Here is a 14,520-nt window from a genome sequence, read left to right as displayed (position 1 = left end):
TTGGTCAACTAGGCAGGGAAGTGGCAAGAAAGTTTTAATACCCACCCTGGAACCTTACTGGAAAAATCATCTGAGAGAAAGAGAAAGCTCAGTCCCAACACAAGTTCAGATAGGATGTCCAAATTCTTACTACCTGTGTATGTATGTGCAGGAACCTTAAACTAAAAATCTGACATTCAAAATTCACCTACATTCCTGAGGCTTTTTCAGAATCTAATGAAAATTGTGCCTTAAGGACACTACAACAGCTCAGGGATCATAAGACTCCTACAGAAAACATGCCTCTCTCACCCCTGCCCCAGATGAGATCACAAGATTATACAAGAACAGACTGATATGAGGCAGTCAGAAGATGCAAAAATGGGAAGAATTTGTTCCCAATGAGCTAGAAATATAACAATTTGAAAACAACTTTAAAATAAATATATTAAATTGTTCAAAGAAGTTAAGGAAAGAATGGAAGTAAATAAAACAAGAACAGGAAAGGATGAAAAAGAAGATGTTTCTAAGAGTAAGTACAAATTCTGGATTAAAAGCACACATAGAAGAAAAAAAACCCACTGACAGGTTTAACAGTAAACTAAACACAGCCAGAGAGAAACCTGATGAACAGGAGGGACAGAACAGTCAGAAGATTACACACAGTGAAGCATAAAACAAGAGACAAAACTGAAAATACTAAAAAAATTAGAAATAAGAAAATCCTTAACAATCTAAAAGATATTCTATATTTAAAAAGAGAATGAAAGAGAGGAAATTTTTCAAAACTCAGGACAGACAAGAATTCTCAGAATGAAGGTGCACACCAAGACCCTAAATAGCTAAAAATTCGTTCATTCTCTAATTATGTACCTTGATATTGCAAAACATAAAAACAACAACAAAAAAGGTAGGCAGCTGGAGCACGTAAGTTACCAAGGAGAACATTCAGGCCACCTACACAGAAACATTTAATGGGACATCAGAATTTTCATCATCAATAAATATCAGAAGGTGATAAAATACCATCTAGGTGCTGAACATAAAATTTTATATGGAGTTAAGCCATGATTCAAGAGTAAAGTCAACCTATAATTGTGTGTGTACTCATCACAAATATATACATGTATACATTTACATACAAAATATAACTATGTTTTTAATATATATAGACTGACTAAATTATGACTCACAGAATGTTGGAGGGTTACTAAAGAAAAAAGACCTAATCTGTATGACAAAGCTTACAGTGACATAACACTTGCCAGGGTCTCTCACAATCTACAGATCTAATGGCTTGATCAAAATCAGTTCCCTGTTTTGGGAAGACTATTTCATCAAGGTGGCACTTACACTTCTATCTGGAAGCACACAATCTCAAGCTGTCTCTCTTTTTGTCATGTTGGATGCCATTCATTACCTCGACCTCTAATTCATTAAATGTAAAATTGGTGACCAAAAAAAGAGAGAGAGAGAGAGAATGTACTGGGCAAGAAGGATGGGGTAGGGTGCAAGAAGGAAAAAGAATGGCAACAGTGTTGATAAAATTAAGTATGAACTTAAAAATGATTAATTTGGGGAGATTTAAAAACAAGATAAAATAATAGACAAATTATAATGGGAAGAAAAGATCAGTTAAAAAAAAAAGGCATTCCAAAGTCCCAAAGCAGCTAGAGATGAAAAAAACATTCAACTAACCCAACAGACAGCAGAAAAGACATAAAAACAAAGAAAAGACAATCTTAAAAAAATTATGGGAGAAATGATTCCAAATAACTCACCCCTTAAAAACACACCTAAAACAAACTGACACAGAAAAACTAGAAACAAAGAGATGGAAAAAGACATATCTAGCAAGTACTTACCAAAGAAAGTTATTTAAAGTAAAAGCATTAATATAGGTCAAAAGGGAAACAACACAATGATGATGTTTCGAATAATAAAGAACTAACTAATCATGGACTCACATGTACCTAACAAGTCATTTTCATATATATGAAAAAATATATATGAAATGGGGTGGAGGGAGTGAGGAAATGAGAGAAATGTTGTAGCATAAGGGTACACATTTGCAACTACTCAATATGAAAGTCCTGGAGAGCTAATGCACAGTATAGTGATAATAGACAATACAACTGTATTATAAATATCACATGTGGTAAGAGACTAGATCTTAATTATTCTTTTCTCATTGTTTCATCGGTTTGGTAACAAAGAGGAAATGACAATTATATAATAGATGTACTAGCTAAGGCTACAATGGCAATCATATTGCAATATAAAATATATCAACATGTTGTATATCTTAAATTTATAATGTTACATACCAAATATATTTCAAAAACAAAAAGAAAGCAGACCAAAGAATACAGAAGATATGAATAAAATTAATAAGCCCAAGATATGAGTTAAATTTAGAACCTTGAAGTCAACAAACATGCTATGAATATAATCACACCCAATGTCGTTTTAAAGGAGATGTGGACTACTTAAAAAAGCTGAACTAAAATGACATATATTAACATAGAGACCTTGAAAACACAACAGTGAATTTAAAAAAAAAACAAACCCAGCAACCAAGTAGTAGAACATGACCCCCCCCCCCCCACACACACAGGTTTTAGAGGGAAAAAAATTTCTTTAGTGATTTTTAGAGGAAGGGGGAGAAAAGGAGGGAGGAGCAGAGAGGGAGCGGGGAGGAAATGGGGGAGAGGGAGGAAGGATGAGAGAGAGACAGAGACAGAGACACATCCATTTGTTATTCATTCCATGGTTGATTCTTGTATGTGTCTTGACTGTGGATCGAACCCGCAACCTTGGCTTATGGATAAGTATGACGCTCTAACCAACTGAGCAACATGGACGGGACTATACACAGTTTTATATAAACTTTAAAGCAAGCAATACTGCATTCTGCTCATGTGTGTAGTACAAATAAGAACCTGAACTGGGAGTATATATCAAATTCATGGAAGTGGTTGTCTATGGGAAAGGAAGCAGGTAAAAGAGGTAGAAAATAAAAGGAACACTGTTTAATTTAATTTTCTTTTCAATACTAAAAAAACACATGAAGTAAAAAATGTGAAGATATGAACATTTAGGGTGGTATGTACATAGATGGTTGTCACTTCATTCTTTATACTTTACAGAATTACAATAATTAGGGGAGGAGGCAGGTAAACATGGTAAGTTTTTCCATCCACAAGGACCTGAAGTTCTTCGTACAATAAATTCAACAGTGCACAATAAGAACTCCTGGAAACTGGCAGTGGGAGTAAAGGAAGTCCAGGCGGGAGGGGGAGAAGGGGAAGGTTCTATCTAGTCAAGGAACTAGTATAAATACTCCATGGACAGGTACAGCAGGGTGGGGACTGACTGTGGGAGTTGGGGGGGCGGGGCAGTGAAGGGGCGGGTGAGAGAGCTGGGACAATTGACAACAACAATGACAAAGGAAGTCCAATTATTTCAGAGTGAAGCCAGAAATTGAATTGGGAATAGCGCCTACCAACCTGTCTTCCAGATTTAGAACTGAGAAAACGATTCAACTATCATATGAGTAGAGACAAGGACCAACGCACAAAGGCCAGGATACTCAGTAAAACAGTGTCCTCTCCCCAGACCCTGGACCAAAATTCATGCCCACCCATAACCACAGCATGTGGCCATATTTGTAAATTAAACTACAGGAATACTGGATTAGAGTGAGCCTTAAATCCAAGGACCATGTGAAATGCAGGCACACAGACATACAGGATGATCACGGGAAGACAGGCAGAGATAGGAGTTATGCTGCCACAAGCCAAGAAATGCTAAGAATTGCTGGCAATCACTAGAAGCAGTAACTGGCAAGAAAGAATTCTTTCCAAAAGCCTTCGGAGGCAGCAAGGCTTGACCCCTTGATTTCATATATAAAACGCTTTCACAAAAGTTTAGAGGTTAGTGTTCTAAGCACTGGGTGATTTCTGAGAACTCTTAGTAGCTTTGATTCCTAAGGAAATAGTTTTCCACATGTAGCACTCTTGCTCCTTTCTCAAAAAGTTGGGCCTCAAAAGTTTATTACAAGAATCTCCTTTCAATAAAGAACATATCCCACTCAATATCAAACTATTCACTTAATACTGTGACTCATAATCATTTTAGTTTTTCTGTCCTCAACCACAGATACCACGGTACTAGGCCTTAAGAGAATGTCCTATATGTCCCTCAAATGTGATACAAGAGAAGAAAGTGAAGGACCACTGGGAATTCTATAGAAGCTAACTTTAAAATTTAACACAAAGCAACCCTCCTATATAATTATACTCCTCCAACAGACTATAAAATTTGAAAACCATGCCAAAACATTGTCAAACCATTTGATAAGAAATGCTATTTTGAAACAATTAAAAAATAAGTGCAAGCCCCACCCCAAAATTTCAAGGCATGTTATTTTTTCCTTTTAATATACCATCTGTTTGCAGAAGGACACTCAATCCACTGAGCCACACCAGTCAGGGCGAAAAATGCCATCTGTACTATGATCTAATTTATAAAGTAACTTCACATGATAAAATAAAAAGCAACCCTACACTGGTCTCAAATTTGTTTTTAAAATTTATTGATCTAAAAACTCACTATTTAGAAACTAATGTTTTAGATTAAGTCATAAATACCCACCTTACAGAAACCGCAGGTCACAAAATAAACATGATATAAGCGCTTCCCACTTGAGTATTTCTTCACTGGCTTAGCTAATTACTAACATCAAACATATTAGACCTTTAATGTGATGAAATATATAACAAATAGGCAGACTGTAATGATCTTCCCTAATATTAAAATGAAATCGTACCTCAGGTTCTCCCCAGGCTTTACTCATTTTTATGGAAAATAACCTCACTCTCCCATTCTCAAAGCTCTCTGTCCTCCAAACTCTAATATTCACTCACTACGTCCCATTGATTCTTCTTTAAGCCTACTTAAAAAAACCTATGGCCTCTTCAGAGCTTTAGAGCCTTTAGACTATTATTTCCTCCAGCATTACTAATAATTGTCAGTCTTTATGCCTCCAGTCTCTTTTGCACTAATCCACTCTAAGATGAACTAACTACCTGTAGATTTAGCTTCAAAAAAATAGCTTAGGACAGTTCACTGCTCAAAATTCTGAAATTCTCTGAAATCAGAGGATAAAGCCAAATCAACAGTTTGGGCATTCGAAACCTTTCATAATTTACTAATGTCTCGTCCCCATTTATTTCCAACAATGTTATCTTACTGAACCCTTGGTGTTGTAGTCACTCATTTTAAGATACCAGTGACATAAAAACAGCTTTTTAGGGGCAAAAAGATGTGCTACTACATTAAAAGCATGTCTCAATTACTATATTCTAATTTTAAAAATGGTGATAAAACTTGTTGGAATAAAATTCCAGCCATGATTCAACTAAGAAGACAGTGCAGTAAAACAGTAACTGAATGAGCTCCCTTAACATGAGTTTTGTGTTTGGTTCTGGAACACAGCAGAGGTAATTTAGGATGTAGGAAAGCAAAAATATTGCCATTAAACATGTATTTTTTACATTCTATACTCTGGTAATTATACTAGTACCCACCTTTTGGGGGAGGGTGAGGGGGAAAAGAATTACAAAGGTAACTTGAATTAATCCAGAAACATATAGTTTTAATTATTAAGATTCTCTTTCCTTTAGAAACTTGAAAGCAAATCTCGTTACAGATGTGAACTCACTGCCACTTACCAATGATTTATCTGTTAACTCCTCTGTTATCCGCCCTGCCACTAGAAAGTAAGCTGCATGAGGCCAAGGGCTTTTGTTCATCAATGAAATGCAGGTGGCCTGGAACACAGTGGGCACTCAAAAAAACTGCTGAATAAATTTGCCTGGCAAATCTAACACCTCAAGATGATAAAAGGCAAGATGCTTGCTCAACAGTAAATATCACTGATACTGGTGAGCAACCAAAATAGAGAGAATGGCCCTTGTCTCCAACTCTGGCAGGACTCCAGTATTTCTGCTATAACCAGCAAATGGTTTATTTCCCAAAATCAATTTCTTTCTTTGTCTTCTTTCCCATGTAGCTTACTTTTTGTATATGTCAGGACAGTTGTTTTAGAAACTGGTATTAGAAATGAAGGGTCTTTAGAGCATGCTTTGTATGTCTCCTCCTTGCCACAGCTATCTTTTAAAAATTTATATGTACCTTCAACAATGAGAAACCTGCCAAATATCTTACTCTTTCCTGGTATTCTGGTAGCCTGAGGAATGAACAAAGAATAGTACAGCCTGATAGTTAATTTTCACTTATAATACTTTTCCTTTAAAAAAAAACCAAAAACGATCATGGCAACATTCTAGTTTAAACACATGCTGTAACAACATAAGCCAAGCACTGAAAAGCCACTGTCTAAATATTAATGGTCCCAACAATTGTCTTCTTCTCCCCTTTCCTTGTCATTAGTTTTTCTCAGCAGCAAGTATATTGTAATAGATCTATCTTAAGAAAGATTACCCTTCGAACATGCTATTTCTCTGCTCACCTTTACAGAAACATTCTTCGACAGTGTTATTATCTATAATGGCGCCCTCAATTCCTTCCTTCCCATTCTCTCCTAAACTTACTCTGATCAGAATTTCACTCTTCTCCCTCTTAACAAAACTGCTCATCAACCTTGGCCCTCACCAAATCCAACAGTCAATCCTCGGTCTTTAACTTGACCTGTCTGCAGTATTTAACAGATGAGCATTGCTTCCTCTCTGAAAAACTTAAAACAAACAAAGAACAACCATAAAAACCCCCAAATAAGCAAACAAAAACTAACAAAACCTCAACCTAGGACCTTTCTTCATTGCTTTGAGAGAGAAACATCGACTGGTTGCCGCCTGCATTCTCTGCATCCAGGGCAGGGACTGAACCTGCAACCTTCCTGTCCACAGGATGACGCTACGCCAGTGACCAGGGCTAAAAAAACACTTTCTTCGCCGCCTTCCACATACCACACTCTCTTAGTTTTCATTTTACTTCACTAGTCACTCCACACCTTCCTCCTAGTCTCTTACTTATCTTTCTTATCTGCAAACCTTGGAATGCCTCCAGGTTTTATTGCATCTGAGCAACCAGATGTCCCCATTCCTTTCCTCTGCTGCATTTTCCGCCCTAGCAGTTAACATTACAGGACATAGCATATACTTCATTCACTGTTTTATTTTCTGTCTCATGCAAGAGTATTTCCACATTTCCATTTTTAGTGATAACAGTGCAAGGGAGAAGGCACACCACCACTATTCTTCAAAATACTGACGGCAGCATTTGAACCTCCTCTCTCCCATTTCTATTAAAAAGCTCAAGTCAACCGGTTTCGAAACCTGGCTGAAGAGTCACCTAGGTGTTTTGTTTTTTTTGTTTTTTAAAAACAAAATTCCCAGGCCCAACTCCAGAGCAAGAGAATCAGAATCTCTGGTAAACACCATTAAGGAGCTTAGGAGTTTTTAAAGCTCCCCAGGAAACCTCGGTGGTTAGAGCAAGTGTTCGGAAAACACTAGTTAAATGAACCAAAGTTGGCAAAAGACTAACACCTCTATCTGAGCACCTGGCTCATGGTTTAACAATGACCAAGTCTCACTGGCACTGACCTTCTTGGAAAGAGGAACGATGCTGCTGGGTCGAACAAGCCTCCGTTTCTTACAGCTCAGTACAGGACGTGTCCGGGCTGCCACACAGGTGCCATCAGTTGATGAAGAAACTAGATTCAGTCGTTGCTTTTTATGTAATTGTTCCTCAGCATCAGAGCTGTCACCTGGCATGTGGTCTGCTAAGACAGGCTGAAGACTACATAAGAGGAAGGAAGAATATTCAGTTCTCAGAAGAGTCAAGGAAACAAAGTCTCCAATACTGGTTCAACCCCCACTACTTGCAAATGTTCACAGACACAAATAAGTGCTCTGGAGCAGAAGAAGATCATCTTGTGATGATCATGTCTGCTAATTTAATTACATGTGCAGCGCCTGTTTTTACTTTATTTGTAAGGCTCTCAGTGGGCATTACCTCTATCATGTCTGAAAAGCACCTAAGTCAGAAAGGGAACTCAGGTTGTAATGATCAAGTTCTCTTCTACAACAGAAACATCAATTAAAAAGAAAAAAAAAAAGAATTTTGCAAAATGTTAATGAACTGCCTAAGAATCAGGTCTCCTATGAAAGTCGACTTTTAGGGATGTGTACACACTTTTTACTTGTAGACGAACCCCTAGAGCCTCCATAAATACAGATTTACAAAACACAGCCTTTAAAGGATTTAATTTGATCTAGAGTAGAGGATTTTATGTAAATACTTCTGAGAAACTCCACAAACACAATGATTCATAATAATTGTAGGACCTTTTTTCCCCCTCAGGATGAGTTAACTTTAGGCCTCAGTAAGTAAAAGGGAAATACATTAGCATGCTAATTAAAATACACTTGCTACAGTAGAAGACATGCACAATATTGTTAAATGATGAGGTTTTTGCTTCTTTAAACCAGGGTTAGTTCTGGCTAGGAATAACTAAGAGCTCCAAACTCATGTTTTACAATTCCACTATTAGTAGAAGAGGTAACTTACGTGTTAATAACTCCATTGACAGGTCTCAATGCTCCACATGATTTGGTAGATAACGACTCTGAAGGATGACCAGCGGCACCATTGTTTTCCAGTGGCTGAGAAACAGACTCAGTCTGAATAAGAAGAAAAACAACAATACGCTATCAACATTTAACAGCACCCAGCCTGAAAAACAGCACTATTTCATTTAAATAAAATTTCTGATGACTAACATGAAAGACACATCTCGTAATGACTGAAAAAGAAAACAATTAATTAGCTTTTGGTTTGGGGAGAAGGAGGGCGTGGAACCAAAATATTTAGCAGATTAAAAGTAGTAAGTGCCTACTGAGAGGGAAATGACCTAAATGATTCGATGGAACAGAACCTTAGCAAAAACAATTACATAGTGGGTAACCAGATCTTCAACTAAGGGTTAAGAAGAATATGTAAGTTCAGTATCGAGACAAATAAGGAAATTTATTTATTTAAAAGATTTTATTTTTAGAGAGAATGGAAGGAAGGATGGAAGAGTGGGAGAGAAACATCAATATGTGAGAGGTCTATCAATTAGTTCCCTCTTGCTCACCCCCAACTGGGGACCTGCGACCCAGGCATGTGTCCAGACTGGGAATTGAACTGGGGACCTTTCAGTTCTCAGGCCAGCACTCAATCCACTGAGCCACACCCGCCAGGACAGGAAATTTAAATGTGCTTAATTCTGTTTTACTTCACAGTGTATGCTGGAAGCCTCTTTCCAGAAAACTGTAATTTGTTCAATAATATGTATATATTTCTGTGTTAAAAAAATTATTAAAATCTTAATGAAAAACTAATTAACTAATACTATCAGGTAGTGACCTACTTTCTTTGAACTATACAAACCAACTATATGCTTATTATACAGTAAAATGAAAAAAGGGAGGAGGAAAGAATCTGGAAAGTTTAATTTTTTCTACCTTTTTTTTTTTCACTAAGACTTTATTTTTTGGAGAGAGGCAAAGGGAGGGAGAAAGAGAGGGAAAGAAATATCGATCAGTTGCCTCTCACATGCCCCCAACCAGGGACCTGGATCACAACCCAGGCATGTGCCCTGACCAGGAATTGAACCAGCGACCTTTTGGTTCGCAGACTGGTGCTCAATCCACTGAGCCACACCAGCTAGGGCTGGAAAGTTTTAATTTCAATATTTCAAAATAAATTATATATTTACTAGGCTCAGAAGGGATAGGGTCAGCCATGAGATGTCAATCATAAGGAATCTCTGAGGTATAGGCAATAAAGCCACAGATACAGTTACACCTTGGCTCTGGGAGTTGCTGGAATACTTCAAAATGGCTGTGGGTTGTGGGTCCTTGTCACCATATACAGTATTCCCTCACATCGCAGGTACTGCATTCTAGACACCCCCGCGATAGGTGAAAATCTGTGACGTAGGAACCTTACATTTATTTTAGTATTTATATATATTTTAAGGCTTTATAAAACCTTCCCACACACTTATAAACCGTTCCCAGTCCCTTATTAACCTTTCCCACTCCCTTATTAACCTTTTCCACACTTTTATAACACTACTTATGTTCTTAAACATATTCTACACTCTTAAACCTACGTAACTTTAACAACATACGTGTACAGTACCTCAAAATCCCGCAGTATAGCGAAAAATCCGCGGTAAATAATTAAATATAATATTTTAAAAATCCCACGATACAGTGAGGCTGCAATATAGAGAGGGACTCCTGTACTCAAAATGACTCAAGGGTGGGGTGGGGTGGAAGTGTTCTGAAGTTTTCCTTTCTGCTACCAGTGTACCAAAGCCAATATTTTGAGGCTGAAATTCCATTTACCTCTATTTCTCAATTTATTTTTGATCTTTTCACCAGGGTGTGGTCAAGGGGCATAGGATTTGCAGTCCTAAGAGCAGTCATAGACAAGTATCAAGAACGAATAAGAGATTGGGAAGCTAATTTAAAAATTTTAATACAAACCATCCGAAAGGTTAGATCAAAGTAGTATATAAACATGTAAGACAATTCCAGCCTCACTGAGAAAACCAGACTGCGCATCTACCAAGCCTGCGTACTCAGCACTCTCCTCTATGGCAGCGAGACGTGGACCACCTACGCAAGGCACGAAAGGAAACTCAACAGCTTCCACATGAGGTGCCTGCGACGTGTCCTGCATGTCGCCTGGCAGGATAAGGTCCCCAACACCGAGGTGCTGAAGCGAGCCAATATGAGCAGTTTGCATGCAGTTCTTAGCGAGAGACGCCTCAGGTGGCTCGGCCATGTCAAAAGAATGGATGCAGGCCGTATCCCCAAAGACCTCCTCTACGGCGCGCTAGCAGAAGGCAAGAGGATGACAGGGCGCCCAAAACTGCGGTTCAAAGACATCTGCAAAAAGGACATGACACAATGCTCCATCAATCTCAACACATGGGAAGTTCAAGCAGACGACCGCCTAGCCTGGAGGCTCGCGGTCAGGCAAGGTACGTCACGTGCAGAGGCTGCGCGCAACGAGGAGGCGGTCCAGAAAAGATCGAGGCGGAAGCAGCGTCAACAGCAGCAACAACGGCCATCTGCCTTCACCTGTAACAAGTGTGGCAGGGATTGTCACTCCCGAGTCGGACTGCACAGCCATTCTCGGCGGTGCAGATAGACTCTCAAGAAGCTACGCCATCGTCTCTCGAGACGGACGGCTGCCGACGAAGACATACCAGTATATTAATAATGAATGAACACTGGGAAATTGTCCTTTCTTCCTTCTTCCTTTACATCTACTTAGGTATCACAAATATCTTGAATTATTAATTAGTTAATTATGCCAAAATTATGGTAAATTGGTACACATACTCATGTGTCTTAAATGCTGTACTAATTCTCCTCTTGGAAAGTACTGTGATATTAAGTAGCAAGAGTTATAAAAATGTCCATATCTTCTGACAAAGTATTTTACACAATCCTAAAAATCTCAACACATCCCCTAAAATCTTATACACAAAGCTGGTCAGTGTGATTGATATCAATAACCTAAATAAATTTTCAACATCTGAGGCATAGTTATAAGTTGTGACCACACCAAATAAGAATATTAAAAATAATCATAAAGGCCAGTTCTTTTTAAAGATAAAAAATAATACAGGGCTAAATTCAAATACTTTAAATACAATTTCTGGTGGCTAAAAATATACATACGTAGGTAATGACAAGACAAAAATAGTGTTACAGAGGTAACACTATTCTGAAATTTTCTTTATAAAGATTTTATTTATTTTTAGAGAGATGGGAAAGGAGGAAGAGAGAAAAACATCGACTGGTTGCCTCTCACATGCACCCCGACTGGGGACCAGCTCACAACCCAGGCATGTTCCCTGACCAAGAACTGAACTGGAGACCTTTTGCTTTGTATTTAGATATTTTTATACAAAAAAAAAAAAAAAAAAAGGAAACCCAAATACCCTTCTGAATTGCTAGTGAGGATTTACTATTCAGGGGAACTCCAAAAAGCCCAAACAAGTATTATAATATGACAAAGGACTGGAAAATATAAAGGATTTAAGATTCAGGTTAGCATTTACTAGCAGATATGTGACTCCAGGCATGTTACAGCTTTCCTAGATTTCAGAAGTTCTGGTTTAGATGAAGAATTTTTCTTTGAACATGTAATTGCTACAACCATGAACTTTTTGCTGGTATATGAATCTTAAGAACTCTATCAATTTTACATTCATTTTAGATAACAGCTTTTAATATTAAATCGTGGCAGATCTGATTTATATTATCTCCATGGGCCTATGCACCATTCACTCATCTGCCCCGCTGATTGCAAAACTTCAAGGAAAAGAAAGTTGCTCCTGCTTAACCAATGGTAGGAAGAGTATACCTAGGATTGTTTAAAAAAGAAAAATCAATAGCTTACATTTTTAGCATGCCTTTCTTCAGAGAAGGCCCTAGCCCTTCACTCATCCTCATCACTTCCACAAAGGAAAGGGTAACAAACACAAATAATAAGGTTATTTGTTAAAAGCCACCAAAGTATGCTTCTGCTAAAATAAAACAAAACTCAACTTCAAATCCAGTCTTCAAAAGTAATATAGAAAGGATAATCCAGAAAAGTAATGGAACTAACTGTCTATAGGAGGTGGGAACAGGATGGAAAGAAGGGGAAAATGGGAACAGGGTAGTAGGGATGATAGCCTTTGGATAGCTCGGGGTCTTAGAACTATAGCAATGTTTCACATACATGAAAAACAAATAAATAAGAGGTAAACGACTGGGGGGGGGGGGGCGCGGCGCACAAAAAGTAGAATACTGTAGTAACAGAAGAACCTAACTATATTACAGAACAATTACATACTCACACTGAAAGGTATGAGAAAGAAAAGAACTAACCTAAGTGTAACTTCAGGAAAGAGTATTTTGACTGTATGTCACAGGGCTAACATACTGTACACAATATGGTACTCTGGTTAGAAAATATATTTCTCACAGAGTTGGCAATTACGGAAGAACTTTATGGGGTACCAGGATTGAATAGGTAAGTATCAATAAGAAAAGAGGAAGGTTCTGGTGTTAGCATCTGGCATTAGTATGAACTCATGGTTTTTAACATATATACAGACGGATAAAGAAATATAGATGTGTGTGTTGTGCCTGTGCTAGCATACACATATATATTTCCTAGCTTTGTAATACCAAGTAGCAATGAGTACAACTAAGTACACAGATCTTGGTTTCAAAATCCTGTTCTCCAAAAAAAGGGAGCCAGAGATGGAGCAGGTAAAATACAAAATGAGCCTGGAACATTTTGGGGTGCCAGAAAGTGAATGCTTTAAAAAAAAAAGACAACGATGGAGAAGCATGTTGAAAGGACACAGGAGACAATCTGAAAGAGGCAACAGGAGCAACTGAATAAATAATAATAGTAATATATTATAATCCCTAAAATAAAAATCCAGATGAATCCATTCTGATATAAACAACTGAATGACTACGTAAATAAACAAACAAATAAGGGAGAAAAGACAGCTCTTCCTAACAGAATTCCAATTAAAAAAATGTAGAAAACAGAAAACCACCATTTAGTAAACACAACAGTAATAATGGTGGCAGGCAAAAGCCTCTAGTGGGTGATAAAACTGTGTAAAAGTATAATGAGCAACAGAATGTTACATAGTATCTCCCATTATAGTTAATTCACTACAAACAGAAAAATACTAATCCCGCAGTGGAGAAACCTGGCAGGCACCCAAAAAAGCTATCACTTCCAACATCATGTCCATCCAAAACAGTGTCCTGAGAAGGGCACAATTATCACTTCTGTGATATTACTACAAAAAATGCATAACCTTTAATAATGAGAAAACATTGGGCAACTCCAACTTGAGGAACATCATACAAAATAACTCATGTCAAGGTCATGAAAGGCAAGGACTGAGGAGCTCTCGCAGACCAGAGGAGGCTTGAAGAGGTATGATGGCTGAAGCAATGTGGAATTTTGAACCAAACAGGAACATTAGTGTAAAAAAAGTGAAATTCAAATAAAATCTATATAGGCCTGTATCAATGTTAGTTCCCGATTTTGATCATTGTACAATGTTAAACAGTAGGGGAAGCTGGGAGAAAGCTATGTGGGGACTCTGTGCTACTTTTGCAACTTATTATTAAATCTAAAATAATTTTTTAAAGCTTTTAAAAAGAATATTTACTCATTGTTAATAAATAAAGGAAATTTTCATACACAAATCTGGTATCAGTCTACAGCTTCCTGTCATCTATAGGATAAAGTACAAGCTCATTAAGATAAAAACAAAATTCATTATGAATTGGCCCAATCATCCAATGCTCCATCATAGTTTTTGCAGTTAGTTAATGCCAGGCTCTCTCAAGTCTTTTTTACATTATACATAGAGTCCCCTCTCCGCTGCAACTCACTCCCGACTCCATCCTTCAACAAGGCCACAAG

The 14,520-nt window shown here is 37.7% G+C and overlaps 1 protein-coding gene across 1 annotated transcript in view; it reads right to left on the bottom strand.

The window, feature by feature from the left end:
• KANSL1 (KAT8 regulatory NSL complex subunit 1) overlaps positions 1-14,520 on the bottom strand; it is a 137,565-nt gene that overhangs the window by 21,045 nt on the left and 102,000 nt on the right. Inside the window, exons 5-6 of the mRNA XM_090291841.1 lie at positions 8,575-8,687; positions 7,608-7,803 (exon numbers count right to left, since the gene is read on the bottom strand). Of these exons, the coding sequence (XP_090147967.1) occupies positions 7,608-7,803; positions 8,575-8,687 (309 nt within the window). The remainder of the gene's footprint in view (positions 1-7,607; positions 7,804-8,574; positions 8,688-14,520) is intronic.

This window comes from Furipterus horrens, unplaced genomic scaffold, assembly GCF_987537825.1.
Source record: "Furipterus horrens unplaced genomic scaffold, mFurHor1.1.pri manual_scaffold_11, whole genome shotgun sequence".
Classification (NCBI taxonomy): Eukaryota; Metazoa; Chordata; class Mammalia; order Chiroptera; family Furipteridae; genus Furipterus; species Furipterus horrens.
This window is presented reverse-complemented; position numbering and strand designations above follow the sequence as displayed.